Here is a 10,502-nt window from a genome sequence, read left to right as displayed (position 1 = left end):
TTTCCTTCCATTTCCTTCTTTCAGAAGAGTTAAATTCCAAGGTCACTTCTTGTGGTGACCAAATGGATTTCAAAGTGCCATAGATCAGGCCATCTCAACTTGAGAGGAAGCAGAGGCTCAGCATGTTGCCTCCTTTCTCCTGCAAGAGTTTTAGGTTTGGGAAAAATAAGCTTCTGGTCCTATATTCGAAAGAGAGATTCAGCTAAAAACTCAGATTACAGAAAGCAAGGTCTGGAAGCTGTCTCTTTGGCTTGGCTTCCACTATTTAGAAGGTAGGGCTTTTGGTTCATCCAGCATTTGCCAAGATGAGTTGACTTGAGATGTGAGGATATACACAGTGTGTTTGGTAGGCCTTAAATGTTTCTTCAGGCTGAGAAAGCCCAAAATCCCAAAGCTGTTAACAATCTGTCTACTAGTTGTCTCCCACATGGGATTTCTAAAACAGTTATTGCTGGTGAGACCAGAAAGAAAGGAGGGAACTAGACTTGGTTCTATGTCTGTTGGTTAGAAAACAACTACAGAAACTATCATGTTTTGTTGAATTCAGGTTTTGAGTACTCCAAGTAATGGGCTTAAATATTTCTGGTACTGAGCACGCCCAGTGATGGGCTTAAGTATTCTTGGAGTTGAAGGCCTTCAATCCAGCTTCATTCCTGGACCACAGAACCACTCACGATCTGCTAAAGCAATCTTCCTTAGGAGTTTATAGCTTCTCCTACTTCCTGTAGTTCTTCTCTTCTGGCTGTGAGTATAGTGCTTGCAACCGTTTCATCTTTAGTGTGTGGCCCTCAAGGACAGTTTGTTGGTTTTGTGAATCTACAGCAGCTTGGATGGCTCCACGACATAAGTGTCTATGTATCTGAAGTGCCGCCTATACTCTGCTCCACTCAGCAGGAGGCTCTCTTGGTCCTTTGGGCTTCCCAATGCGCAAGTTGAATCCTGTGCAGGAAAGAGGGGCACAGCATGATTTTCATCTGCTGTCACTTCATTCTATGATTTGCCCTGATTTTGAGGCACTCCATGCCACCCCTTTCACAATGATCAGGGCAAGAACTCTGGTTCAGTTGCTACCTTTGATTTTCTATACCGTCATGAACATTTTAATACGAGCAGGAGAATGTAAATAACACTGCAGATTTCTGATATATGTGTATCTGTTCTATTATTGTCAACACTGCTCTCCACTTGTTTTGATTATGGTTGGGGTTTTTGGTTTTTTTTTTAATCAAATGTGGGCCACTAGTAACTCTCCATTATCCCTCTGGACCTGGCTATCCTGCCTAAAGGTAGGGAATTTCAACCCAGCAGCATCCAGTGGCTAGCAGTAGCCATCCCTGTATGCACATAGGCCATTATTTCCTCTTTGTCTTTCCTTTCCTACTCTCTTTCTAACTCTAAGCCTGTGTGAGTGGTAGCCCTCCAGTTGCTGTTGGACTGCAACTCCTAGCATTTTTCAGAGTTGGCTATGCAGCTTAGGACTGCTAGGATTGACAGTTTCAATATCTGGAACAGGGGTCCCCAAACTTTTTAAGCAGAGGGCCGGTACACAATCCTTCAGACTGTTGAGGGGCCGAATTATCATTTGGAAAAAAAATACAAACAAATTCCTATGCACACTGCACATGTCTTATTTGTAGTGCAACAACAACAACAACAACGAAAGAACAATACAATATTTAAAAATGAAAACAATTTTAACTAACATAAACCTATTAGGATTTCAATGGAAAGTGTGGGCCTGCTACTGGCCAATGAGATAGTCAAGTTAATTAGGATTGTTGTTGTTGTTGTGTGCCTTCAAGTCATGTCAGACTTTGGCCGAGCCTATGTCTAAAATTAATTATTTACTACATTTATATCCCACCCTTCTCACCCCGAAGGGGACTCAGAGCAGCTATATGTACATACACTATATTATATTATTAGCATAGCACAATATTAGCATTATATATTACTATATTGAACTATACCACTATACTATTATATAATATGTAATATATAACATATAATTAATATCATTATATGGTATTACTATTAGTATTATATTGTATAATATAAGATTATTATCAATATATACAATATATTATATTATTAAACTGATATAAAAATATTATATTATAAAACTGAGGGCGGGGGCCAGGTAAATGACCTTGGAGGGCCGCATCCGGCCCCCGGACCTTAGTTTGGGGACCCCTGATCTGGAAGGTCAGATGCTTCTTGCCTTTGGCTTAGAAGAGGCGCTTCTTTTAAAGATGCACCTTCTCTTGTTTGCCACTACTGTGGAAGAACTTTAGCAAAAGAAAGCCCCTCTAGGGCAGTGGTTCTCAACCTGGGGTCCCCAGATATTTTTGGCCCACAACTCCCAGAAATCCCAGCCAGTTTACCAGCTGTTAGGATTTCTGGGAGTTGAAGGCCAAAAACATCTGGGGACCCCCGGTTGAAAACCACTGTTCTAGGGAAGCTTTTTTGGTTCTTGAGATGGAGTGAAGCAGTGACAGCCATTTTTAATGGGGGCTTCCTTCATAAGGTCTGCATCTCTGTCACAATCTCTCTGCAGATAAGCTTATGAACAAAAAAAAAACCTTTTAAAAAATGTCTGCTGCATGGCACTCTACTTCAAACACCTAAAATGACTTCCCATGTTGCTGTTGAACTCTACTCTGTCTGACAAAGATTATAGGGAAAGTGAATGAGTCGCCTTTCTTTCCCCACTTTGGGCAAAGGAAGGGTAATGGAGTGAGACTTCTCAAATGTTAGCCCTGTCTCTGGTATATATGATTTGCTGATTCCAAAAATGGCACCAGTTTTCAGTTCTAGTTTTTAAGATATAGAACGTATGCTATCTACCAGTATTCATTGGCTTACCCATAGAAAATAATGAAAACCATAATCAAGATCATGATGCAATCTATTCAAAGCAATTTTCTGAATCAGTGCCCCAAATAAAATGACCCCAGGAACAGGCCTAAAAACCAAGCCATAAAGAATATTTTCTGAGATCTAACTCACCCATTGCATTGGGGGAAGATGCCACAGAATTTGGGCTGACCCTTGGGGTGGTGTCATTCACATCTTCATATGCTTGTGTGTTGGCAATTCGCGGAGATGGTGGAGCTGTTGAGTAACAAAGGGGAAGTTGGCTCCTATATTTCTTAATCCACAAAAGAAAAGACAAAACTAAAAGCCCTGATCAAACACAAATAACCTGGACATGAAAAAGGACCCATCCCCCAAATTGTAACCTCTTGTTCAAAACTGCTTCCAAGAGGAGTCGGGAGGAAGATGGGTGTCATTCATGGAGATCAGGAGTGGACAACCTGTGTGTTGGATTGCTGCTCTTCTCACTATTAACTATGCTGGATGAAGTAAAGAGCGCTTCTGTCCAACAGTATCTGGATGGAATTCTATGAACAGAAAGATGGAGTAGCTATAGGGAGCCCTCTCAGCCCAGTCATAGCAAATTTCTACATGGAACACTTTGATAAACAAGCCCTAGAAACAGCACCAAAAAAGCCCACTATATGGTTCAGATATGTTGATGACACCTTCACCATTTGGAGCCATGGGGAAGAAGAACTCGGCAAGTTCCTGGACCACCTCAACAGCATCCACCCAAACATCCAATTCACCATAGAAAAAGAAAACGAAGGAAAACTGCCATTTCTAGATGTTCTAGTCACCAGCAAACTCAATCAACAATTGGGCCACACAGTTTACAGAAAACCCACATACACAGATACTTTCATAAAAACCCGTCAAAAAAGAAGCACAATCAAAGCCCTGACTGTGCACAAAGAATCTACGAACCCCACCTCCTCCAAGGCGAACTAAACCACCTAATCTGGGCTCTACAGGCCAATGGATACTCCACTATGGACATCAAAAGAGCTGTAAGGTCAAGAACAAGAGAGTAAAGACAAAGATCCACCCAGAGGAAAAGTGTTCTTACCATACATCAAGGAAACCACTGATAGCATAGGAAAGCTGATGAAGAAACACAACCTACAAACTATCTACAACCCATTAAGGAAATCCAACAAATGCTATGTTCAGTGAAGGACAGGAAAGATCTTCTCACTTCTGCAGGCGTCTACTGTATACCATGCAGCTGTGGAGAAGTCTACATAGAGACCCCCAAATGCAGCATTGCTCAAAAACGAATCAAGGAACATGAAAGGCACTGCAGACTTAAGTCAACCAAAGAAGTCAGCCACAGCACAGCTCTTGATGAACCAACCTGGACACAGCATATTATTTGAGAACACAGAAATGCTGGACCATTCTAACAACCACCATGTCAGACTACACAGAGAAGCCATTGAAATCCACAAGCATGTGGACAATTTCAATAGAAAGGAGGAAACCATGAAAATGAACAAAATCTGGCTACCAGTATTAAAAAACTCTGAAATCAGAACAATAAATAAAGAACAACACTCTGAAAACAGAGGAATCAATCAAGGGTAGCTAACATCTCAGAACAAAGGATTCCCCCAGGCAGGAATGAACCTTGCAAGGCCATTAATGCTAATCAAGGTGATTAATTACAACATTCACACTGGCCTCCAACAGACAAGAGTTCTTTCTCCCAACTGGACCTTCCACAGATATATAAACCTCCCTTGCTTAGTTTTCCAATATACCTCACAACCTCTGAGGATGCCTGCCATAGATGTGGGTGAAATATCAGGAGAGAATGCTTCTAGAACATGGCCATACAGCCCTCAAAATGCACAACAACCCAATATCTGGAGGGCCACAGAATCCTAGAATAGTAGAGTTGGATGAGATCTCATGGGCCATCCAGTCCAACCCTCTGCCACATGTCCCTCTGCTCTGCTCTAAATGAAGGGGATTGTGATATCTGTCCTGCAATTAAATATTAATATAAATTCCTATCAAGATATACAAATCAGGATGGGATCTCACAGACCAAAGTCCAGACGTGGCACAAGTTTCTGACTCATGTTCTGAGATCTCCCATCTAAAGAGTATTGGAGCTATTCGAAAACAGTATTTCTCAGGGTGGGGCACATGTAGCTGTCACGGTCCTCCATGGGTTGCCAGAATTAAAATGAGGTGACCCCTGTACATGTAATGTTTTTGAAGAAGAGGGAGCACTGCAGTTGTTGCTTGTCATGCAGTCAGGTAACAACACCTCATATATGTTAGCCATCAAAGAAATCAGAGCCCTTTCAATTTGGCAGTCATACCTCCCAAGAGTCAATTACCTTTTTCTCTCAAATGCCATTTAGGAGGCATTTCTTATAATTTTTCCTGCCATTCCTCATAATTTTAGGTCCAGGGGAGAACTTATAAAAACATCCAGGAAGTTTTTAAAAAGCTTAAAATATGGCGAAAATACCTCCCTAGAAGGCATTTGGCAGAATTTTGAGGCTAAAACTGTTAATTTTGTATATAAGAGAATGCAATGGATATTTGGACTGCTAGAATGAAAACTGTATAGAACTCCTATAACTTTAATCGCTGCATAAAAAAGGGAATCCCGGCACATGTTGCTTTCTTACTAGGTTGCCTGACAAGCAGTGTCTGCTAGAATTTCCTCATCTACACGACCATTATATTTAAAGCAGCCCTATATAGTCTTCAGTCTGGAAATTGCAAGGGAGATGCAGTCCATCATCATCTTGGTGAGGATGTAATGAGGTCCTATTGCTTCCCACAATTGACCACTCCTGTAGTAAGGCAACCCGCAAGAAATTTCACTATTGATAGTATCAAAATATTCCAAGACGTTTAGTGAAACATCTCTAACCAAATATTGTTGTGCAGCATTCCCCAACGTGTTGCTCTCCAGCTGTGCTGGCTCAGAATACCCATCATCCCTGGCCCACATCTGGAAAGCACGGGCTAAAGAAGGTGGACGTGCAGTCTGTCTGTGCCCCAGAAGCACCTTGGAATCCAAATTGATTGCTCATTTATTGGGATCTTCTCTAATATTAGCCTAACCTTACTTTGCTGAAAAGACAGACCGCTTGTGTAAGGTCAGCCTTCTGGCTTCTCACCTTTCTTTCCAGGAGACGTGAATACCTATGGAGAAGGTAAAACAGAATTTGATGAAAAACAAATATATCAATGTGTTACTTCCTCCTAATCTCTAGGATCTAAAATGGGGACAGGAATGATCTGTCAGTCTAGGACAGTGGCTCCCAACCTTAGATCCTCCTGGTGTTTTGGACTTCAACTCCATGAAATCCCAGCCAGTTTACCAGCCAGTTTAGGAATTGTGGGAGCTGAAGTCCGAAAGACCTGGAGGAACAAAGGTTGAAAACCACTGGCCCGGCATGTAATTCTCCTTTCCTGAGCCATCTCCTCTTTATTCCCAGGAACTAAACTGCAAGTACTCAGCAGTCCATTTCCAGTTTCCTTCAGAGCATCTTTTCTAGAAAATTTATATGGCACCTGCCAGTATTCTGAGGTTTACTGGACCATTTCTACATTCATGTATGTCTTCCATAAAGGTTGGATTTGTAACTTTATTTTGTTTTTCTAATTCTAATTCTCAGGTTCTTAAGGGGTTTTTTTTGTTTTTTTGCTTGCACTGAATTCACTCAATGCAACATTATTGCACAGCTTGACTTTTTGTCCCCACATCCTGACATTGGAATAGGCCAGAGGTGAAGTTTGAAATTTCCTTGATTGCTGCTTGGAATCATAGAGTTGGAAAAGATCACATGGGCCATCTAGTCCAACCCACTGCCATGAAAGGAAATCACAATCGAAGCACCCCCGACAGATGGCCATCCAGCCTCTAAAAGCTGCAAGGAAGGAGCTTCTATCTTATTTTTTGGAAAAGAGGCCCAACCTGTGAACTGTGCTCCAGAAATAATACTAGATTGGCGCTATTAACCAGCGAAGTGTTTTGCTATATTTAATGTATCCACAATATGCTGCAAGTAGGTCAGTATCTCATCTGCAGACGGGAAAGATGAATAACCAAAAACTTTGAATTTTTAAATGAATCCAAGTTGTTTAGCATCAAATTCAAGCCTCTAGTCACAGAATCAGATGTTGGACTACAGCTCTCAGCATCCTTTCTAATCATGACTAAGGCTGATAGGAAATACAGTCACAAACATCTATGAGGCAGTATTATATTTTCCCAGACTATGTTACGTAGGGTTAGTCCACAATTTTTGTTAAAAATACAGTATTCACTAACATCTTGTGTTTTGGAAGTTCTGGCAGAAAAAAATATAACCTAAAATATGTACCGGGGGTCTCAAATTCTTTAAAAGGCTTTTCCCAAATCCATTAGAATGAGACGGGGATGAAGTGGCTCTGGAATTGGAATCCCCTGGAGAGTAAAGAAAAACAAAAGATAAATCAAATTTAAAAGTCAACCAGTTCCATCCAGGGGTTTTCTAAGCTGTTCATACACATTGCATCACCCCTCGCTACATGGACTCAGCTTTAGTAATAACACAGGACAGACCTAGATAGGTGATATCACACATTATTTATATTTATTGATTGATTTCGTAAAATATTTATACTCCACTTTATATCAAGAGACTTCAGGATGGCTTGCAGGTGACATCAAAACATGTGAAACTGGCTAAAGAACCATTTTGATATCTTAAGTAAGATAAAGAAATAAACCATATAGTGAATTGAAAACAGATTTTTTTAAACTGACTTTAAAAAAAAACTATATATAACAGCCTTTGGGTTGCATTAATGAGGCACAAAGACTTTGTTGAACAGGCAAGTTTTAACCGGGCACCTAAATGGCATGAGTGTTGGCACAAGTCTCCAGCATAGCTGAGGTTGAAGAGAAGGCCGAGAGAAGACATGATAGCATGTATAAATATGTTGTCATAAGGAAAAGGGAGCAGGCTGGAAACTAGGACTCAGAGCAATGGGTTCAAATTACAGGAGATTCCACCTGAATATTAGGAAGAACTTCCTGACTGTAAGAGCTGTTCAACAGTGCAACTCACTGCCTCAGAGTCTGGTGGAAGGGCTTTCCTTAGAGGCTTTTAAACAGAGGCTGAATGGCCATCTGTTAGGGGTGCTTTGATTGTACTTCTCCTGCATGGCAGGGAGTTGTACTGGATGGCCCATGTGATCTCTTCCAACTCTATGATTCTAGGTGCCATGGCTTAGAAGGCCCTTTCCAATATCCCAACAACAGTGTATTGATCTCACTGGTGAGACAAGGGAGAGCATTCCCCAGTCTTGGCCCTTGAGGATCTTAAACTTCAAGGAACCAGATAGAGGGAGATGTCTTCCCTTAAAGATGATGGTCCAAAGCCATTTAGGGCTTTGAATGCAAAAGCACCTTGAATCCAGATTGGAAATATATATTTGGCAGCCTATGCAATTTTTTTTTAAGACTGGCATTATATGTTGTCTATGTTACTGCTAATTAAAACTGAATTCTGACCCCAAATGGCTCAACGTTGGGGTCCCAAAAATTTGGCAGCAGCAGAAGTTTTCTCAACATCACTTAATGGCTGTTTTAGACATTTACACGAATCTGTTCTGCAATGTTTCAGCCTGTTTGGCAAGCCTTGCAAATGCAGATTTATTATCAGTAAATGATTGGTTTTTATGCCTATTTCATATATCTGGGATCATGTAAAAAATTCTGATGGAAAGGAGTTCCAAGTGGGAAAGTCTCAATGATATTCCAGTCAGCAGTCAAGCTGGTGCACTAGCTGCACTTTCCAAGACGTCATCAAGGGCAGCTCCATTTAAAGAACATTACAGTACTCTAATTGGGAAGTTGCCTATATCTGGAGTACTGTGGCTAGATTACACCATGTAACATGATTTTTGTTCTGGGTTATAAGTGTCATTTCCTAATTGATCCTATCATAAAAACATGAAATAGGTTTATTAAACTGCTAAAACTTAATTTTTGGGGGAGGGGCATCCTGCAGCACCTTTTGCTATAGTTTCTCAAAGAATATCTCAAAGAGTCTCAACCAATCAAACATAGTTTGTGTCAGCCACAAAAATGAAGTTTCTGGCGTATAACAACTGCCTTCAAAGTAAGTACCTCACAATTAAACAGGAAACGACAGTCAGTCCAAAAACAGAAAATCTTTCCGATTTTGTTACATCTGTGTCCAGGAAAGGCTGTGGACATGTATCAAGACATGATACCTTGAGAGTTTGGTATTTCACTCTGGCTATTTTCATTTATTTTTCTCATAAAACATTTACTTATCTACAATATTTATTTGACATCTATATCACCTTTCTGTGACAGTGGAAAACAAGGTAGCTTCCAAAAACAATTAATTAAAAACAGAATATACCATACAATGTACAAATAATTAAAATCATATAATAAAATTTAAAATCATTTAAAAACATACAAAATTAAAAAAACTGCTGCTTATACATTAAAAATGTTTATGTTGGTGATGGTTGGAATAAAAATATATCCTATTGGCAGCTGCTGATAGTTTGCTAGATTTATGCTTCAAAATCAGAATTACACCATGAACATCAGAATTTTGTCTTATTTACCCATCTTATCATGAGGACTAGAATAGTTTTTGACCAGCACCCAAACTCATTCAACATCATTTTTAATGGGTTCCCATCTTAGCAAAACTAGTTTTCTACAGAAATCAACGTTTGGAAAAAAAAAAAAGCTAAAGATGCCTGCGGCATCACTTTGGAGTAAAAAATGGGGACCTCTACACCATCTGTGTCATCTCCGCTACTGTGTATGAAGAAGCTAAATCTGAAATCTTGTTAGCACATAAGTATTCTTATAGCAAAATTATAATAATTTAGAATAATTTAAAATAATGGTAACTATTACACTCAGTTTCACAGTCTTATCAGATGTGACTGTCTGGAACTTGTGCCCACCAATGAGTCTAATTGTACCCAAGAATTTAGAAATCAGAGAGGTGTCATCACCTAATGTGGCATATTGCTCGTAGTGTCACTTTCAGCATTCTTCTATTTTGATTTAGTATCTTTATGTTTGCACATCAATAATAATAACAATAATGATAGAATTATATGGATCCCTAAAATAAACATATGACACTAGATATTTTCACACATTACCTGAAACTGATGAATTCACTAGGGCATATTCGCAGACCACGGTGGAAGGTGGACGTCGTACGGGGCTCCCCGGCAGAGACTGGCTGGCTTGTATTCCCACAAAGGCATTGGGGTCAATTGTTGGGGGGATGTCACCTGCACTGCTGTTCTTTGGCTTCACAGTGGCATATAGGGGTCCCTCTACTTTGAGTTTGGCCTCACTGGGAGGAGAGCTGGGAGACGTCCCGGCTCCACTTCGCCTGGCTTTGTTCACTACTGCATAGGTATCTCCCATGCCTCTGACAAGCTTTGGCGGCAGTTCTGGAAGAGTTGCTGGTGTTGGATCAGCCGGCACTGAGATACTCCTAGACCAAAAGACACAGAGCCAAAATGAATGTGTACCCAGCATGATGGCACCAGGAGATGATAAATTTGAAAGACCTTATAAAGGGTGTCAAACTCAT

The 10,502-nt window shown here is 40.4% G+C and overlaps 1 protein-coding gene across 1 annotated transcript in view; it reads right to left on the bottom strand.

The window, feature by feature from the left end:
• Positions 1-485: 485 nt before the first annotated feature.
• Positions 486-10,502, bottom strand: part of ptpn18 (protein tyrosine phosphatase non-receptor type 18) — a 69,182-nt gene continuing 59,165 nt past the window's right edge. The window contains exons 13-17 of the mRNA XM_008103567.2: positions 10,060-10,403; positions 7,236-7,318; positions 6,027-6,051; positions 3,010-3,114; positions 486-939 (exon numbers count right to left, since the gene is read on the bottom strand). Coding sequence (XP_008101774.2) covers positions 872-939; positions 3,010-3,114; positions 6,027-6,051; positions 7,236-7,318; positions 10,060-10,403 — 625 coding nt within the window. The 3' untranslated portion in view covers positions 486-871. The remainder of the gene's footprint in view (positions 940-3,009; positions 3,115-6,026; positions 6,052-7,235; positions 7,319-10,059; positions 10,404-10,502) is intronic.

This window comes from Anolis carolinensis, chromosome 2 (genome assembly GCF_035594765.1).
Source record: "Anolis carolinensis isolate JA03-04 chromosome 2, rAnoCar3.1.pri, whole genome shotgun sequence".
Lineage (NCBI taxonomy): Eukaryota > Metazoa > Chordata > Lepidosauria > Squamata > Dactyloidae > Anolis > Anolis carolinensis.
This window is presented reverse-complemented; position numbering and strand designations above follow the sequence as displayed.